The sequence below is a fragment of the Magnolia sinica genome, chromosome 6 (assembly GCF_029962835.1).
Source record: "Magnolia sinica isolate HGM2019 chromosome 6, MsV1, whole genome shotgun sequence".
Taxonomy (NCBI): domain Eukaryota; kingdom Viridiplantae; phylum Streptophyta; class Magnoliopsida; order Magnoliales; family Magnoliaceae; genus Magnolia; species Magnolia sinica.
In genome coordinates, this window is record NC_080578.1 from 77,251,461 (window position 1) to 77,273,066 (window position 21,606).

At 38.1% G+C, this 21,606-nt stretch overlaps 1 protein-coding gene across 5 annotated transcripts in view; it reads left to right on the forward strand.

The window, feature by feature from the left end:
- Positions 1–15,917, forward strand: part of LOC131248894 (SAGA-associated factor 29 homolog A-like) — a 104,744-nt gene extending 88,827 nt beyond the window's left edge. For 2 of the 5 annotated variants that reach the window (XM_058249399.1, XM_058249398.1), the window contains exons 8-9: positions 15,062–15,075; positions 15,569–15,917. In XM_058249399.1, the coding sequence (XP_058105382.1) occupies positions 15,062–15,075; positions 15,569–15,671 (117 nt within the window). In that variant the 3' untranslated portion in view covers positions 15,672–15,917. Of the gene's footprint in view, positions 1–966; positions 2,014–14,997; positions 15,022–15,061; positions 15,076–15,568 lie in introns of those variants that run through there. The other 3 variants (XM_058249400.1, XM_058249401.1, XM_058249402.1) reach the window with 3 other exon arrangements.
- The last annotated feature ends 5,689 nt before the right edge of the window (positions 15,918–21,606 follow it).

Consider the following 21,606-nt stretch of genomic DNA (forward strand, 5'->3'; position numbering starts at 1 on the left):
TGCTGGACAGAACTTTACATCCTTTAGGCGTATGCCGGAGTGTAACTTATTATTTGTATTTCCAGTTGTCATCATTATTCAACATGCCTAATTAATTGATAGTTTTGTTGATGTTTTACTAGTCATTTCTATCTCTGATGGTTACAAGAAGCCAAAATGTACTAAAATCTGGAAAGAGGCTGCTTGCAACACAGAACTTATCTTTGCGTTTGCATCCTCTTGCAATGGTTTCCTTTCTACTTTTTTTTTTTTTCGTATATTTGTCCACCTGATTCATCAAGCATGTGTATCCCAGGTCTAAGAGTGGACCCCACATGTTGGCTGATTGATGTAAGACATCAGATTGGGCTGTTGGGCTCACAAATCCAACTGGATGGCTATAATAGCTAGGCGGTTGGACAGTGGCCAGTACGTCCAACTGATTAAACTATCTAGGATTTTATACAAACCATATGAGAGAGAGGTGCCTTGCACAATCTGTACAGCCTCTATGGCCATACAGTTGTCTGCACACCTATTTTAGTAAGCTGGGCATGCATGATGTTTATGGTCCAGCTTGAGTAGTGTTGGAGATTGTGTGTGATTTAGTGTCTCTCTTTGCACATGTCATGTACGGTATATGTATTTGGTAGGAAGGCATACAGTTGTGTACACACATATTTTAGTAAGCTGGGCAAACATGATGTCTATGGTCCTCCTTGTGTGTTGTAGATTGTGAATGTGATTTAGTATGTCTCTTGCACATGTTGTGTAAGGTATCCGTGCAAATCAAAGAATCTTCTCGTTCCCTCCCTCCCTCTTCTTTGATTTGCATGGAGGTCAACATAAACCACTTACTTCTTCTTCTTCTGGTAGTGGAATTGATCTTCGTAAGTGGTATGTATGTCAATTCCTTCAAGTAAGAAGAGGTATGTATGTCAAATCCTTCAAGTATGTTTAGTTTCTCTACTTTGCCTTTTGATGCAGGACAATTAGCCACTTGCTCTAAAAGCTCGAACTGATAGAGAGTGGTGAATAAATTCCTTTATCTCATAGCCCAAGCCCCACATCCCATGGGTTAGGACGTCGGCCGACCCCTCCTCGTGGGCCCCACTTCACATGGGCCTGCCTCACACGAGCCACCCACCTCACACGGGCCACCCACTCCAAGTGTGTCCCCGCATCCCACAGGCTACCCCACTCGAGCCCGGTTTGAAAATGCCCCTGCATTACCTTTCCTTTAACATTGCTTGCTTTATTGATGCCTAGGAAGGGTGGAATATATAGAAGATGAGTGCAAATGTTAGAGTCATTAACAAAATCATGATTAAATATCTTTTTCCTATCCTTAGACTTGATGATATGCTAAACATAATGTCTAAAGTCACAATCTTCTCAAAGATCAATTTGAGGAGTGGTTATCATTATATTAGAATTTGGCGACAACGTACAAGATTTAAGATGGGTTATATGAGTGGTTTATTCATGCCTTTGGGGCTATGCAATGCTCCCAACGTTCTCATGCATGTTATGACAGATCTTGTGGTCTCTCTTTGGCAACTTTGGAGGACATCTTTTCTATATCTTCACACGGGGATCATTAAGTCATCCATGAGGATCATTTAGGTCATCTCTGACTTGTGATGAGAGTACCGCACCAAGAAATGCTCTACATGGACCTCAAGAAATGTACTTCCATGCGTCTTGGCTTGGTTTTTGTAGGACTTTTAGAGTAACTTCTAGAGGAGTCGAGGCTTTCCGATAAAAAGGTATACTAGATTGGGTGATTCCGCAACAGGCTACAAAAGATATGCAATTCCATGGCCCAATTCTACAATGTTCATTAGAAACTTTAGTACTGTCCTAGCTCCTATTACAAAGCGTAGGAAATCTGGTCCTTTACGGAGATAAAGGTCAAAATGATAGAAATCCCACACTACGACTTCCCGACTTAAATAAGTTTTTTGAAGTTACGTGTGATGCATCTCATGCAGGCATTGGTGGAAGGATAAATTGCATGACTAAAACCCTTTTTTTTTTTAAAGAAAAAAAAAAACAAAGCCATAGACTGTTTGCAAAATAGTAGACTAGATTAAAAATTAGAAACTGCTGGCATGCCTTCAAAATGCCTCCCATGAGGACGGTAAAAGAGATCGTGAGCAACCATTAGCTCCCCAACTTGTCTCTTATTCACCGATTTTGGGTCCCACTGAAGCAATTTACCATAGAAACAAAAATAGAAAAACTTAATTGTAACCATTATAACAAATTTAAATCCAAACTCACATGTGTAGTCAATGAAGTCTTGAACATGTGTAACCAGATAAAATTTGGACAACTTAGGTTAACCAAGGTATTAAAAAACAATTACATAATGGTTATAATGGCTATTATGTAGTGGTAATGGTGGTAAACATGATGTGTTACGGGGTTGTAACGACCGTTATGGAAAAAAAAAAGGCCCTTAATGGCCCGTTATGGGGCCATAACGGTTGTTTCTGCTCGAATCGTAACAGCAATGGCAGTGGCCATTACGGCCATTGTCCATTATGAAATACCTTGAGGTCACCATAAGCCCTACATGATCCCATCCCCCCCCCCCCCCCCCAAATGTGTATAGTTGGTGCTCTTGTTACTCATCAGATTCAATACCATATTGAATTTCGTGCTGTCTGAAACCCATCTCCATGTCTATGACTTTGAGGAGGTTTATGTTGTTCTCCCTGTCTATATCCAATAATAATATCAATTTAGCCATTGCACTCTTGTCTTCACCCTGAGATTCATAAGCAAACACTCTATACTGTTGTTGATGCATATACCTCGATCGTCTGCATCCATATGGCTGATACTCAAGAACCTATCTTTTTTTCTTTTTTCTTTTTTTTTTTTAAGGACATGCAAGGATGGTGTATCGAACCATTCTTTGATCAGAATGTTGTCTGTCAATTTGATTTGTTGTAGGTCAACTAAATGGGCCTTAATTGAACACAAATCAAGTATGATTTGGTGAATTAGGGCCCATTAAATTGAAATACAACAAAATGAAGAAAAAAATATCAAAAAGAAAGTGAAGGTTTACCATTCTTTGTGATTTTTCCTGTAATGGACCACTTCGCTTCGATTTGTCAAATCTCATTTAAATATATTTTTTAATATCCTAAAATAGGTCTATATTTTTTCCTTAAATGAGTTATTAAGCTTCCTCTATGGTTTAAATGAAAAAAAAAGAGACATGAGCATGGGGTCTTGCAACATCCATTACGGGGCTGTAAAGGCCGTTATGTAAAGGTAACGGTGGCAACCGTTACACGTTACAGGGTTGTAATGGTGGTAACAGGGGTAACGGAAAAAGTGACCCCTAAAGGTTGTTATAGCCTCTGTAACGGGCAGTTACAACTCCCGTATAGTCCGTAACAGCCTCATAATGGTCCATTATGAGGTCAATGTAGGTTTTTCTTTTTTTAAAGAAAAGAGAGACCATAACAACAATTATGGGGATGTAACGGCCGTTATAGCCTGTATCGTAAAGGTAATGGTGGTGGCTGTTATGGCCACCATTACTGTTACGAAATACCTTAAACATGAGTGAAAAAGAAGAGAGGGGGGGGGGGGGGGGGGGGGGGTGGGGGGTTGAGGGGGGCTTCAAATTTGGGTTTTTATAGGCATATTGGCATGTATTGGTGTCGATATGCCCTGTGTCGGCTTTTTTCTTATCGGGCCAATACGGCCTCGTATTGCGTATCATCTTATGCCGATACGGATACAATAGGGCCATATCGGCTGATACAATACTGATATTCAGATCTATGCTAATGGGGGGTATTCATTTGTATTAGGTTCATTTGCATGCCTCCACCACCAACCATCATGCTCACTCAGTTCCATATTATGTATGTGATAATACAAATGACATCTCCTCTATGGCTAACATTGCATGCATCCTTGAGGACTTCATCGGCTTCATTTTCATAAATGTGCGCGGGGCATTAGTCAAGACAAAGGGCATAACTAGCCACTCGTATAGCCCATCCTTCGTCTTGAAGGTTGTCTTCCACTCATCTCCTGGGCGTATACGTATTTAGTGATACCTGCTCTTGAGGTCAATCTTTGAAAAGATTGTGGCACCCGCCATCATGTCTAACATATCATCAAGACGTGGTATGGGAAACCGATACTTTACTGTAATTTTGTTGATGACTCTACTATTCATACACATGCGCCATGTGCCATCTTTTTTGGGCGTGAGAAGTGCTGGCACGGTACACGGACTCAAACTCTCCTGAATGAAACCCTTTCTGAAGAGCTCACCTACTTGCCTCTTCAACTCCGCATGCTCCATAGGGTTCATTTGATTATGAGGAAGGTTTGGTAGAGTCGACCCTGGGACAAGATCAAGGTTTGGTGGGAGAGGAACTAGAGATATCCTTTTGCCTTGATTTATGAATGAGCATACATTTGAGTTGCCGTATATTGTCACATTGTGGTCAAATAGCCAAGGCTGTCCTAAAATGATCTATCTAACATCCATAGTTAAGACGCCGCACCACAACGAATCTGAATAGGATGCAAAATTAACGAGCACGAGACATCGCTGGGTAACAGGCATGGAAGATGCATCCACCTATGATACTCTATAGGGCTGAGGGTGTGGTTCATATTTGAAACCCAAACAGGCTTAAGTGCTAGTGGAGACCACATTGGTACAACTACTACCATCGACGATCACCTTGCAAATCTTCTCTCCACATTTTGCATAGGTTCCTTAGTACTGGTCAAGGCGCACCTGACTACTGCAAATGGTGTGATCTCTTCCTCTTCTACTTCCTCGTGACTAGCACTATTGATGTTGGGCTGATAAACTTCTTCTTCAAAATCGTCTTGTTTATCTCCTTCTTCCTCACCATCGTCAATCGGCAGGGCTTTGTTCCTCTCTTTCGAGGGACATTGATGCACAAAGTGACCAACTCCATGGCAATTGAAACATCGTGTTTACTCACCTCTCCTAGAGTTAGCACTTGCTATCCCTTTTCCTTTGATATCTCTAGGATTGGGCTGGGACCCAATGTGGGGTCTAGACTGACTCCCCATGTTAGGCTTAGCCCCTTGAGAGTAAGTCTTGACACTTGGATCCCGAGAGTCATAATGCTTACCAACTGGTGCCTTAAGGTAGTGTTTAATGTCTTGCACTACTTGGTACATGTGCTCCAATGTGCCAATATCACGAGAATAAAGTTCTCGTTGGATCTCAAATTGGAGGCGCATCCTAAATCTGGACAATGTGACCATCGGGTCCTCAATGTCACATCGCATCATGTACTCCTCGAACCTAGCGATGTAATCTGGTACGGTCATGGATTCTTGACGCAAAGCCTGTCATTGGTCTAAGAGCCTCTGGCAATAAGAAAGAGGGAGATACTTTTCTTTGAGGAACTCTTTCATCTCAGCCTAGTGCATAACTGGTGGTTCTCATTTCCTTTCAATTTTACGTGCCATATTGGTCCATAAAAGTTTGGCCTGGCTCACCAACTTCATCTTGGCAAATCTTAATCGACGAGCATCATACATATCATATCACTCCATGCTACCCAATCAAGGAACACTTTGGGGTCCAAGCGACCATCAAAACTGGGGGCCTCAACTTTCACACCCTTCATGACTTGTGCATCTCCTCAAGTGGCGGTGACACGTGTGCTTGACCACAGTCAACGCCTTGGCCACGACCGCGCTCCTGCCTATCAACTTGATCTCCAGCCTAAGATTGAACGTCTTCCCCAGTGTCAGGGTTTGCCTGTAAGGAGGCCTCAAATTGACTAACGCGCTCATTGGGCGCGGTTAATTGAGTGGCAGTGGTTTTATTGTGCACTTCAATGGTCGTTAGATGGTTATTAATAGCATTAAGGGCCTCGACAATCTGCTCTAGATTCATTATGGGTTGTAGACCAAAACCACGTCCTAAACGAGTGGGCATACACAAGGAAACTCCAAAAGGGAAACTCTAGGTATGACAATGTTAGGACAATGGTAAAATTAACCTAAATGCAACACAAAAATCCTATATGGCCTAAATCTATATGGGGACTCAATAAAACCTAGGAAAATGGCTAATTAAACTCAACAAAATATGTTCCCTTCACAGAGTTGGTACACGAGTCTAGTTGCGCGGTTAGCTTGCCGGGGGTGCAGGGGGCGGTGCGCCCCTGCTCGGGGTTCGGGGTGTAGCGCTCAAAAACTCTGCGATTTTTACGATTTGGGATAAGGGGTTCTTTAGTAAATTTTCACCACAAAGAGGGATTGACGATAGACTGACCTACGCTAAAAACCTCTCTGATACCAAATTTGATGCATGACCGATGCATGAACCAAATAACATGTGAGATCAAGTAGTAGAATTAAGAAAATTAACAAAAAAAAAAAAAAAAACATAAGCATTGCCATAATCATCATGAATCCCATGAAAACCAAAAGAAAATCATGCATAATTCTAGACTAAGTTGCCAACATCGTTATAAGATCATTAAATAAAAGGAAACTAGGATCTAATGGATGTAAGAACATCTAATTATCATAGGGTATAGTCTATTTCAAAGTAGATGGCCTAATACAACCTAGGGTAAAAATTAGGGTTTGGGTAATTTGGGAAAGTTAGAGATTTTAGGTTGAAGGTTAGGGTTTTGGGAATGGAAGAAAGAGGTTTTCTTATAAGGATGATGGAAAACCAAAAGGGGCAATGTGTAGCCGTACAACCAATCCGAAGGATTCACATGTGTGGTTGTACGGGGCACATGTGGGTGGGATGGAAGGGTTTAGGTTAGTTAGGGTTTGGGATTGTAGATAGGTAAAGGAAGGATGGGTTTATGAGAAGACGAAGGCTTAGGTTGGGAAAATTGAAGAACTTGAAGAAAATATCTTGATAGAGGGGAAAAGAGATGATGGTGTGGAGATAGATGGGGACCTCGCACTTCCGTTGATGAAGATTAGCCTCGCACTAATCTCCCTTCCAATTCGCATGGAAGTATTTTTAAACCGCATGAAGATGGAAGAAGAAGAAAGCTAGAGCTTTTATTATTATTATTATTATTACAAAATCTAATGAGGGAGAGGGTCACACACCCACCCTCTTTTATAGCTCTAAGAAAGTTCAAAAATTACAATAAACACATTGTTTTGTGAATTTTGACGAAAATAGCCCTAGTCTACTAAAATCAACTAAAAACACTCATAATGGTGTCCAAACATAACATAAACAAAACTAAATCCTATAAGCTGATAAAATCTAAAAAAAAAAACTAGTGTGGATGCTCCACGATCAATGATCTGATCATGTGATCCAACGGCCCGATTGTCACGTCCCTCTAATCCAAGGGTCTGGATCACTCCATAAAGCAGCCCATGTACATCTTCCCAGTGTGGAGTCTTCTATATGCTCGCACATGCACATGGGGTCTTTAACACGATCACGGATACTCACCTAGCCATAGGGAAATTGGTGCGACCTGCCTCCTCTGATACGTACACAAGGGTGTACGTGAAGTGATGTTCTCATCACTCACCCAGTTCCATATTATGTATTTGATAATACAAATGACATCTCCTCCATGGCTATAATTGCATGCATCCTTGAGGACTTCATCGGCTTCATTTTCACCAGCCTTACAAATACCACTACCACCACTACTAGAATTAGCATGAGTTGCACTACTATGGGCTCTGCTACACCTCAGATAGTGCATTGTTGTCACCATAATCAAGTGTCTGTGGTTGACTGTACTAACTTTAGTGGCATTGGACCGTTCTCCATGTGGTTGCTGCCTTTCTTCAGAGACAGTGGGTGGCACATCCCTATCATCCATATTCAAGTTCATATTTTAAAGAAAACTGAGATCCGGGAGATTAGATTGTTCTTTCTTGATGAGCCATTCATCTAATACACCATCCTCTTGAAATTTATAGTCCAAAAGAATTAGTAATTAGATCATGGAACTTGTCTTTGTTGTTCCCATCTGTCCTATAATCTCTGTTGCCATGGACATGGACCAACTTCTCCATCTTTGTAGAAATGAGTCGATTTCTTGTCTTTTGTATTTATGAGTTGAAGTTTGCTCTGGTTTCTGTCACAATCTGAGGAAGAAACAATCTGACTCAGGATCCGCACAATGAACATTCTCAATTATGGAGCATCTCCTCTATTATTGAACCAACAGTGAAAGGAAATTTTCAATAAAAGATTAGGTATCAGAAAACCATCAATATTTTATTACTACATAATACTAAATTTGAACTAAGTAATCACTATTATCTAGGCCAGTTCTGCTATTAGCTCTCTTTCAATGATTTTTCCAGTGTATTTGCTTATGATGTAATTGGTTGTTTCAATAATCTGAACTCGTTGATTCTTTCTTCTAAACTCATTGACTGTAATCAACTCTTTGATTGTAATCAACATACATAATAGAATATTAGATAGCGCTTGATTGTAATCAACCTATGTAATAGTCTACTACATTGCACTTGTGGGAGTTTTGTGCTCTCATTGGTGATCCCAAGCCTGGATAAAGGAGGATAATTGTGTTGGCGGGTATAAAACTTTTTCCAAAACTTACATCATGAATCTGGACAATATGGTGATAGCGATAGTTTAATCTTAATTATAAATTAAGCTCAAAATGATGTTAAGTAAATACTAAATAAATGTTTGCCATTATTTATAATATGATACATACCTCATCAATGGAATCTGGACAATATGGTGATAGCGATAGTTTAATCTTAATTATAAATTAAGCTCAAAATGATGCTAAGTAAATACTAAATAGATGTATGTGTTTGCCATTATTTATAATATGATACATACCTCATCAATGGAATCTGGACAATATGGCGATAGCGATAGTTTAATCTTTATTATAAATTAAGCTCAAAATGTTGTTAAGTAAATACTTAATAAATGTATGTGTTTGCCATTATTTATAATATAATACATACCTCATCAATGGCCCTACTTGCATGAATCCTTGGTTTCATTTTGCAAATAACATTCTTTAGGCCTTTGAGCACTTTTGTATGGGTGGAGAAGTTCTTACTGTACCAGCACTTGGGATTTAGGGAATAAGGTGTAAAAATAATAAACTTAGTATTAGGAGTAATCTTTGACAAAAACAACCAAATTCATAAGAAAAACTTAATATTCATCACTTACAACATAATTAGCCTCTCTGATTGATAATCTTCCGCTATTTCATGTATCTTGTACTGTTTTGACTTTTCATTGCTAGTTTCCTTTGATCCATTGCTTCATAAAGGAACCTCATTGTTAGCTTGATGACCCATCAACCAACTTGAGCACTTCAACGAGAGGTTCAATGGTCGTAACCATCTCCTTGGCCTTTGTTGAGAATTGGTCTGAGCAAATTACACCCATAACAATCAAGAGGTGGCAACATGTGGAGCCACAAGTGCAATACTATACATCAGGTAAATGAACTACACTTACTACAATAAAAGAGACCTAATAAATAGAGAAAAGCCCGAAGGAAAAGAAAAAAAGAAAAAAGAAAAAAAATCCACTGTCGGTTGAAATTCTGTGTCAAATTGGGTGGAGCACTACATCAAATAGTTTGCATGCGTTGAGTTATATCACCAAAACTCTATTACTTACCATTCAACTCCATAGTAATTGATTGGAATGAAATTAAAAAAAAATAATAAATAATATTTCAATCATCCAATAAGTGGTGCAAACAACCATGAAAGAAAAAAAAGCTTGGTTTCAATCATCTGTTAACTAAAGTAGTTCAAACAACCACTTCTTCTTTTTCATGCAACCCACATCATGATCTTGTTTGGCATTTGATCAAGCAGAACCATGACCACTGCTGACTTCCCGCTGGGAGCACCACAATGTTGACCATACCACCAACGAATGTGGATGGCCAAGAAAAGAGGCAAAATGAGAAAGCAACAGAAATGGTAGTGGATGGTGGCTCCCATTGGCACAAGAAACCACTAGGAAGACGGGCTTCTCCAATGACAATAGCAACCATGACTGCAATGATTCAGACTTCTCACTAGTGATAGTGATTTGAGGGCTGATAGGGATGAAAATAAATCAGATGCATATATATATATATATATATATATATATATATATTCTGAAAGGTAACACTACCAGGTATTGAACCCTCGATCACTCACACTAACTCTCTACCAGCTCATCTAACGAGTGGAAGACAAAGAAGAAGAATAGCCTGAATAGACAATCAATGGGATATAATTTTCTAATACCATGTTATGAAAGTAAAACAATGACATAAATAGTTATATTAAAAAGAAGGCTAATGCACTCTTACTATATCAGAGCTGCCAGTAGCACAAGATGCCATGTTTGCTTACACATTCCTCTTGTGGATTAGATGAATTGAACTGTTGAACACCTTTATGTAGATGGGAGTCATAACACATTCCCACAAGGGTTTGATATGGGACAAAAACAACAAGGACGATACCATGAGACAACACCCATGCTTGAGCTTTGTCTTCTCAACAAGGTTTTCTTTCTGGTGATAGTGATCATGAGATATGTAGTGATAAATCCTTTCTTGCAAGTGTCTTTGATATTAAAGATCTCGGTCCCATAAATTTTTTCCTTGGAAACAAGGAAAATTTATCTCTTGAAGGAAGTATGCCTTCGAACTTCTCACAGATATACGCACTTTAGGATCTAGAACAACAGTGTCTCCAATTGAGATTAATTATTGTCTTCATAGTTCATAGTCAGCAATCTGAAGTTCTCGATGATTCAGATCTTTGTCAATGTCTTGTGGGCAAACTCATGTACTTGGCTATACTTACTAAGGCATTGCATATGCTATTAGTGCAGTTAATCAGTTTATGCATGGTCCATGCTCATATCATATTGTGGGTGTCTATTGCATTTTTCGCTATCAGAAATCAACTATAGAAAAATGATTGATATATTCTAATTATGGCCATCTTAGTATAAGTGGATACAAATTTGCACATTGGGCTGGATCATTGAATAAAGAATCTACCCATGGCCACTATACATGTTTTTGTAGCAATATTGTTACTTGGATTAGTAAGAAGCGAGAACATTGCACGTTCTTCTGCTGAATCTAAATATTGGGCCACGGCTCATGCTACGTGTGAACTTAAATGGCTTTGTTTTTCTTTAGGAAATGGGTTTGATATTTATACTCTCATTCCTTGACATTGCGGTGATCAAGCTGTTATTCATATTACATCTCCCATCTTCCATGAAAGAGCAAAGCACTAAATGGATGGACTATCACTTTGTAAGAGAAAAGGTGTCCTTGAAATTGTTGACTACGTAATGCTTGGGCATTTTCACACCAGGCTTGAGTGAGGTGGCCTGTGGGATACTGGGGCGCACTCAGGGTGAGTAGCTCGTGTGAGGCGAGAGGCTCGTTTGAAGCGGAACCCATGTGAAGTGGGGGCCCACGAGGGGGGGTTCGGCTGAGGTCCTAACCCATGGGATGTGGGGCTTGGGCTATGAGATAAAGGGATTGATTCACCATGCTCTATGAGTTCGAGCTTTTAGAGCAAGTGGTTAATTGTCCTGCATCAAAGTGGTATCAGAGTGGGAGGTCTCATGTTCAAGACTTCTCACTAGGAGTGATTAATGTAGGGGCATTTTCACACCGGGCTCAAGTGGGGTGGCCTATGGGATGTGGGGGCACACTCGGGGTGGGTGGCCCTTGTGAAGCAAGCCCCACCTGTGTGAGGCGGGTGGCTCATGTGAAGCAGAACCATGTGAAGTGGGGCCCACGGGGGCGGGGGGGGGGGGGGGGGTTGGGTTTATGCTGAGGTCCTAACCTATGCGATGTGGGGCCTGGGCTATGAGATAAAGGGATTGATTCGCCATGCTCTATTAGTCCGAGCTTTTAGAGCAAGTGGTTAATTGTCCTGCATCACTACGCCATTTGTTCTTCTGTATGATCAGTTAGTTGACATTAACAATGACAGCTAGTCATCCTTGTCCACGTGATGCTTTGAACAAGTTGGGCATGTCTCATATCTATATTCCACCTTGAGGGGAGTGTAAAGAATGTAATAGTTGGAGTATTTTAATAACGGTCCAGAATTTCACCAGATATTCTAGATCTTGAAATGTGCTCTTGTGGATTTAGATCTCCAAAATCTACAAGATATTCTAGATCTTGAAATGTATTCTTGTGAATTTAGATCTCCAAAATCTACAAGATATTCTAGAAATGTCTGTGGACAGACTTGAGAAGTCAATAACTACGAATCTTATGTATCCATTCTAATCAACTAATACATTTCTTCTTCTATTCCCTTCTTTCTCTCCTCTTTTAACCAACAGTTACAATGTATTTGAATAGTAAGGATCCCATGTGTGGTTTTAGCTTGGTTCTTTGAATTCTTTATTTAGTAAAGATTTTGAGGTTTATTATTATTATTATGATTTTATTTTTTATTTTTATTTTTTTAGGAGTCCAAGACTAGGTTTCTTTGGTTGTCTTGGTAATAATTTCTAAGAAAAATAGTCTTAATTGTCAATCAATTTGTTATTTGTGTCTTGAGGAATCTTTAATAGGATATATTAATAAGAAACATATAAATATAGGAGAAAAAGTGGAAGGGAGATCCATGCTTATGGTATTTTGAGAGTGCCTCTGAGTGCACTTTCATCAAATCAGCTAAGCCGTGTTCTTCCAAGACGAGGGTAATTGATGCATCCAGCCCATGCGTCAGGCATGTGTATGCTAGAAAGTTCAGGAATGCACCCTACATGTTGGATGATTTATTTCTTTGCCCTTATATGGCATCCAATTGGACTCCAATTGGATGGCTAAGTAGCTAACTAGTTGGATCATGGGGTCCACATGTCCAACCGATTGAAGTTTCAAGGGTTTTTAACAAATCATGTAAGAGAGAGGGGTCTTTTTCCAATTGTAGGGCCCATAGTTTTGGATTCTGTTAGCAGGTTATTTATAGGGCCATATGGTTGGTCTATAGACCACCTATTTTAGCAGGTTTTGTATTCTTTATTTTGTCCTCTATGTATAGTTTATTTCATTCTTGTATTACGAACTAGTTTGAATTTTATTTGGCAATATATATATGTGGGCCAATAGGAATCTAGTGAGGTATTTGTTTGTAGAAGATTCTTGAATTGTATGGGGGTTCATATATACTTGTATGGAGGTCCATATATACCTCACAACATCACACACATACCTACACTATGCTACTGATAATTTGATAGAAAGTTTAAGGTATTCCATTAAGTATAATCAATGTTTTAAATATCGTTATCGTATAATGTATCACACCCTTGGGATACGGATACATATCGGTTATCGCATAAGATATATCGGTTGTATCGCCTAACGTATCGCTGTTGTTGGGAAACATGAGAATATTGGGAAATTGGTTAATTTTTTCAATGGAACTTCAAAGATTGTTGAAAAAGACATTAATACACACTTAGAAATCAAAACATTACAAAAAAGAAAAAAGTGCACAAAATAGGGGTTTCCTTTGTATGAGGTCCTAATATATGCGCTTTCCAACCGAACTGATGTAAGTATATTCAAAGTCTATTCATATAATTTATAAATGTAAGAAGACATGTATGGAAACACAAGCAATACATTCAAAAGCGAAAGAAGAATCACTAGATCGGGTTACATGTTTAATTTTGTGTTTAGATACAAAGATTGCAACTGATTTGTGAGAAATTGAGAAATTTCGAATTTTCTCAATTTTTCGCAACTTGACTCATCTCCCCTAAATCTCGAAATCGAAGTTTCAAATCTATGATTTTTCATGGAAAATATGAAGAATCATAGATTTGTAACAATTTGACACTTGTTTAACATGATTTGCAACAAAAACATGGATTGGAAATCGAAAATGCTCACCAGATCGAATAGGTGGGATATATCGGCACTACCTATGCATTTCGTATTGCACAAGTGGGATACAAGATATATCGTGGGATATATCGGTTGATATTTAAAACACCGAATATAATATCTTTGCGTGATTTCTAGTCTTCAAACTAGAAGGATGATGGGTTCTCCCTTCGTCCATTATTAGGGCTTGAAGATTAAGGGCCTGTTTGATTTCCAGGTGAAATGGTAAATACTGTGTAAAAAAATAATTATTATTTCCCTGTGCATTTATATCATACCTGATTTGACTCTTACTTTTTTGATACAAAAACCAAGAATATTGCAAAATATCCGTGGGTCCCACTGTGATGCATTTTGCTTATCCACACCATTCATCCATTATTCCAGTTGAATTTATAGCATGAGTAAAAAAATGAGGCATATCCAAAACTTAAGTGGACCACGTCATATGAAAAAGGAAATTGAATACTGACCGTTAAAAACTTTGTGGGGCCACTGTTTCTTTTGGCGTGGGCCACTTGAGTATTGGATCTACGTCATTTTTTGTCTCATGCTTCAAAATATTGTAGTAAAACAGATGGACGGAATGGATGTATCATATACATTATCATGCAGTTCAAAAATTAAAGTTATCTCTGTTGAACCAATTTCAAAGACACGAATTCCTATGAATTTTCAAACACGTGAAATAGGGGGAATTACCGTTTACTGTGTATTTACCATCTCTTTGAAAAAACAAACAGGCCCTAATTTTGAGGCATCTAGTAGTGGAATTTAATTTTTCTTTCTAAATCCACATGCTCAAAATTCATTGATCCAAGTCAATTCTCTGTACTGCTACATGATCATCCTGCCAAAAAGGTCATTGCACTAAAATTTCCAATTTCACCATTCTACTTGCTGCCTGACCTCATTTATGGAATGCACATTTCTTTTCATTGCTTAGAAATTATATTTCATGATTCTTTCATTATTTGGGACTTCCTTCACTTTAATCAATTAATTTATATTATTATTTTACTATTTCATGCATACATTGTTGGAAAGTATATGAGATTCATGCACAAGCTTAAATCTCCTCAATAACTAGCAGTCAAACTAACTAACATTACCTTTTCCATGTGGTGGGGTGCTTCCAAATATTTTGCGAATTTCAGAGGAAAACTGATGAGTAAGTTTCCTTCCACCCTAGAAGCTTTTCTCCATGGCATCAGTGACATTTTGACAAGAATGCTTTTTTTTTTTTCTGAAGAAATTTCCTTAAGATTGACATCTTGCATCCTATGCTATATTAGTTTAGTGACTAATTTAAAAGCATGGTTGAAGCAAATGAATTCATTGCGACTACAATATCCGTCTTCAATGTGTTTTGATGGAACTCTTGAGATCCAGTACATCTGTAGTTTCCTTCGCATGAGAGTATAAAATAAGTCATTCACACATGGACCCAACAATAAATGATTGCACAACTCGATGCTCATGGATGGTGCCATACCCCAAATCCCTGTTTTGTTTAACTAGACATGGTTTGTCATTTTAAATTTCGTAGACTGCCATATCTCCTTTGGGAATCATTTCACATAGAGATGGTATAGAATCATATGCACATTCACTTTACTTGCGGTGATTTAAAATGACCCATTGTTGTTTGCTTGTTCAATCAGTTATTTGCTGGAGTTTGATGATGATGAAGAGGATGGATCTTTACCCCAAAGGACTGTACCATTCTACAGGGTAGTTGGACTCCCAGAGGGACATCGCCAGTGACGTCATACCATGGAAAAGTATATTAATTTAACCACTCTACCATAAATTCCAGACTTGATATTGTGAATCTGACCCATCACGTCCCAGTGAAATAATCTGTATAGAAATTACTATTGACAATATTTTGTATATTAAATGCTATTGCTGATTCCAAGTTTTAGACACTATTATAGCTGTTTATGCTCTCAGCATCAGTTGTCCACTCTTTTGTACTGAACAGTACAATTTATTTTTATTCTTCTTTGCTCCCCCTTTCCTCCACCAAATTATACAAAATCCATCTTCATGTTTAAGATTTTCTTTCTGTTAATGTGATTTTTAGTGGGTGTTTGGATAAGTGAATTGAATTACAAAGAGGAATCTATTAAAATGGAACCAACCAAATTGTAATCCCCAAGTATTGATATTGAGGTGCTGGGCCCCAATTTCCGATTACATTACTTCAAGTTGGACTTGTAAGGAATGTAATTACGATTTATGGCCTACGTTCCCATTATGAAAATTAGGAACCATCAATATTAGTTTGTCATTTCCACCCCATCTTTTGATTATCTCTAACCTCCGCAACAGGGAGGATGTTAAGAAGCCATACGACCAACCATGCCAGCACCGTGACCTTGGGCGGGCCCTGTAAGATCAAATGGAAGAAGTATGTGCCTTTCTTTTGTCCTTGGCCAAACTCAGTAACTTCTCCATTCATGTTAGAGAAGCATCATGAGTGTAGGGTGTGGGATTCAAACCTAGGACTTTTGAGAGTTGATGCTTCTACCATCAAGCCATGCACTATATATATGGAGGTGTATGTCAACTTTTATATTGATAACCAATTAAATAGCTGTCATTACTTAATTATTTTAAATAATTTGATAATTAAATATCAAGTGGCATCAAATCAAGTATTAGAGTTGACACTAACCGGCTGGACATTGATGTTGAGGCTCAAAATCTTACATGAGTCTCAAAATGTTGAGGCTGAAAATCTTAATGAATGTGCCCACGCAATCAATGCATGAGGAATTAAAAGAAAATTTTAGATTTCACAAGGTAAGCATTGACCGGAGAAAGAAAGAAAAAAAGCCAAAAAGCCAGCTCGCTCATCAACTATACCAAACATGCAGGTCGAATACGGGAAAATAAGACTCCTCATACTCAGTACCATTTCATTTTTATTTTTTTTCAAATATTACCCTATCTTATAAATTTTTCTAAGTAGTACTCCTATCTTTTGATTTATTTCCAAATAATGATTATTATATACCTATATTTAAATTATACTTTAAATTTTGATTTGTTGCTAAATAACACCGTATCTTTTTAATATTTTCAAATAAGCTCAATTTTTTCAATACTTCCAAATAAGTTATACCTTTATAATAATATTTCTCAATAGTATGGCTATCTTTTAACTATTTCTAGAAAACTCCTTATCTTTTGAATATTTCAAATTAACGTATATTTCATTTTTTCTCCATTTTTTCTCCATTTTTTATATTACTAACTAGTATCTTACCTTTTATATTAATTCTAAATATCTATCTTTTAAATATTTCCAAATAATACCTTATTTTTGAATATTTCTAAATAATGCCCAATCTTATCATTATTTCAAAATAATACCCTATCTTTTGATTATTTCTAACTAACACTTTGTCTTTTGTTTTATTTCTAAATAATGCCAATCTTTTGAATATTTTGAAACAGCGTGATATCTTTTGATTTAATTCTAAATAGTACCTAATATTTTTAATATTTCAAAATAGCAATGCATCTTTCATTTATTTGCAAATAATACCCCATCTTTTGATTAATTCTAAATAGTACCCTATCGCTATCTTTTAATTTATTTCTATATAGTAACTAATCTTTTTTAATATTTCAAAATAGCAACATATCTTTTGTTTATTTGTAAATAACGCCCCATCTTTTGATTATTTCTAAATAGTATCCTTTCTTTTGATTATTTCAAAATAACTAAATCTTTATGTAGCGCATTTCATTTATTTCCTAATAGTGCATCTTTTGAATCTAAATGGTACCCTCTATCTTTTGATTTATTTTCAATTAAATCCCTTTTTATAATATTACTAAAAATATACCTTATCTTTTAGAATATTTCCAAATAATTTTATAGATATTTCTAAACTGCACCAAGTTTCAACTGTATCCAAAACTCAGGTGGGCCCCAAGAAGAGCTTTTAGATATTTTAAGTATGATTTCACACTATTTTAGATGATATGGCCCACTTGAGCTCTGGATGCAATTAATTTTTGGGGTGTCTCGTAACCTGATACAAGTGATATGGCCCACTTGAGTTCTGATGCAGATCACGGTGGAGCCCACACAAGACAACCTCATGGGAAGCTCACATAAGGTCCACCCCAAAATACCCTTTCTCGATGAAAGAAATATCCAAAATTCTAGGCTAATCTTTAAATTGAATGGAATATTGGGAGGGAAGATCTACATGGAAACTTCCATGGGAATGCCACTCATCAGATGTACCGTACTAGGACAATGGGTACCAAAACTCAGCAGAGTCCACTCCACACACACACACACACACACACACACACACACGCACACACACACACACACACACACACACACACACACACACACTCACATATACATATGGAAATGGTACTATGAGGTCGACCTCATGAGAACTTTCCATGAGGTCAAGCTATGTGGGCCCCACCATGATGTGTGTCAAACATCAACCCCATCAGCCAGATGCACCATTCTCTGGTGGGTCACGGGCTTAAAAATCAAGTCAATCCATGACTTGGGTGGGCCACACCACATAACAGTTGAGAGGGGTTACCCTCCCATTAAAACATTCATAATCATTTATTGGGGCCACTGAGATGTGGTTCACAAATCCAGCCCATCCATTATGTGTCCCACTTGAATGAGGGGTCAAACCAAGTTTCAGCCGCATCCAAAACTCAGGTGAGCCCCACCAAGTGATTTTATATGTTTTAGGCATGTTTTGACATGGTTTTAGATGGCATGGCCCACCTGAGTTTCATATATGGTTGAATTTTAGGATATCCCATAGCGTAAAGGAGACCCATCAAATGCACAGTGTTGATGTTTGACGCACATCACGGTGGGGCCCACACAGCTCGACCTCATGGGTAGTTCCCATGAGGTGACCTTATAGTACCAAGTTGTGTGGGCTCCATTGTGATCTGTGTCGAACATCTAACCCATCAGTTAGATGCACCATTCCGAGGTGGGCCACGGGCTTAAAAATCAAGTCAATATATGACTTGCGTGGACCAAATCACATACAACAGCTGAGATTGGTTACCCTCCCATTAAAACATTCATAATCATTTTTTGCGCCCACTGAGACATGGCTCACAAATCTAGACCATTCATTGTGTGTGTCCCACTTGGATCAAGGCTCAAACCAAGTTTCAGCCACATCCAAAGCTTAGGTGGGCCCCACCAAGTACTTTTATAAGTTTTAGGCATGTCTTCACATGATTTTAGATGGTATGGCCCACCTGAGTTCCATATATGGCTGATTTTTGGGATATCCCGTAACCTAAAGGGGACCCATCAAATGCACAGTTTAAATTACACATACTATAGTCTTCACATAGATCAAACATAATTACTATGATTTCCCCTCGGGACCGCGGACCAAAAATCAGAGTGGTCCACACTATCTGGTGGACCATGCATATGATACGAACTAATAAAGCAGAAAAAAACAAGATGGGTTACACAGTTTATATTTCTATCTACTTGTGCAGCTCACCGATTTTAGAGGCGAGAATGATTATGACAGGGACATGGATGAGTGGCCCATATCTTCCACATGTTTGGAGATTGCATATTTCCTCAAATATATCTTCGAGCAAGTAGTATTAGATCTAAATTTTAAAAAAGAAAAAGAAGAAGATAATTTTAGAAAAAAACAACCTACTTATATACAGAATTTACATTCGGGTATCTTTAAAAAAAAAAAAGATTTTTAATAAGCTACCTTATCAATTTAACTAATTATCATTGGAGTACCTTCAGTTAGAATTTGCTTTGTTAGTAAGCAAAGGGGATTGGCGACTTCGTCTGGCCCTGCGGTAATGTTTATGGGAAATCCACCCTAATAACTACCTAAAAAATCAGCCCCATCTCTGATTCAGGTGGATCACATTAAGCATAGAGAAAAAAGAAACTAGGTTGTAATTAAGGTGGCCACACCAATGGATAGAGTTGGGAGAGAGATCCACCCTTTATTTTTACATGGTTCACAATGATGATTATATAAAATCCACTCCAACCATTAGATGAAACACCAAAACTTAGATCCTACACCCAATATTTAGGCCCATACATTATTTAGGTGGGCTACAACAAGAGAAAGTTTGCATGGTGAAAGTTGCACGTTTACTCTTTCTAATTGTGTAGTTTACCTGAATAATGTATGGAGCTAACTTTTGCTTCTTGGATCTAAAATAGGACGATGCATCTGTTGGGTCCCACCCAACACAAACACCTTTTCCATCGTTGCCAATTTATAAACATATCCTAAATTTCTTTTCTTTTTTTAAAAATAAAAATAAAAAAATTACAGGAGTACCCTTCCAATAGTCATAGGCAGGCCAAGCCGCATTTTGGCATGGCTGCATGCGTAATTGAAAAATGGGCTTGCATTTTAATCCTGAGCTCGACCCTTGGGCCTAATACCACGACCCAATCTGGCCAAAGGAGATATAGGCCCAAGAGCTCGACAGGCTAGCCTAGCCTAAGAGCTACCCCATTAATTAATTTAAGTAATTATCATTGGATGCTAGGGTGGGTCACACTATGATGTTTATGTGAAATGCATCCTGATCACCACCAGGTGTGTCACCCCACGCCTAGGGCTCATAAATCAGCCCCATCCATGATTCAAGTGGACTACACGATTGGAAACAATGTCTAAAGCAACGCCCACCTTCCAAATTGTTTCCCTTAGTGTGGCCCATTTAAATTATGTATAGGTTCGACCTTTGGGAAGTAAGCCTGAATTTTGGTGTAGAGTCTAATGGTTAAAGCGTCATCACATAATTATCATATTGGGCCTCTAAAAATCAAGGGTGGATGTCTCTTCCAATGATTTTCTTTGGTGTGGCCGACTTGTGTATCACATGTCAAACTGTTTTTTTTTATCCCTAAGCCTAAAGTGGGATTACACATCCAATTAGATTGGATCTTGCATAGATTTCAAGGTAGGCCCTGTAAAAAAATAATAATAATAATAAATAAAATAAATAAATAAATAAATAAATAAAATCAACCGTGGTTCAACTGGTTAAATTTATACCTTAAAAAAAATCTTTACTGACGTGGAACGTTGATTTTTGACAGGGCCCACCATGATGTATATGTAAAATCTATTGCTGGACAATTTGGAAATACGGCCCAAGTTGTATTACATAATTTTCTTTTCAATAGTCATAAGCGGGCCCACCACATTCAGGCTGGGCTGTAGATGATCCAAACCCAGCCTGATTGAAAAGTGGCATGCATTTTAAGCCCGAGCCAAACCTTAGGCCTCGTTCAATAGCCTCTGGCCAGAGGCAAGCTATGCCCAGGAGCCCAACAGAAGAGAAACCATATTACATACAACACAAACTTCAATTAGAAAAGGAAAGGAAATTTTACAAAATAACTTAGGTAATTGAAAGAAAAAAGTTTTTAATAAACTATCCATTAATTAATTTATGTAATCATCATGGGAAGCTAGGCTAGGACCCAAAAATCAGACCCATCTATGATTCCATGTAGACTACATGACCACAAACAATATTAAGAACAATACCCACCCTTCAAATAGTTTCCCTTGGTGTGGGCCATTTGAATCATATATAGATTTCACTTTTTGGCCCTGGGCCTAAATTTTGCGTAGAGTCTAATGATGGGAGTGGACATCATATA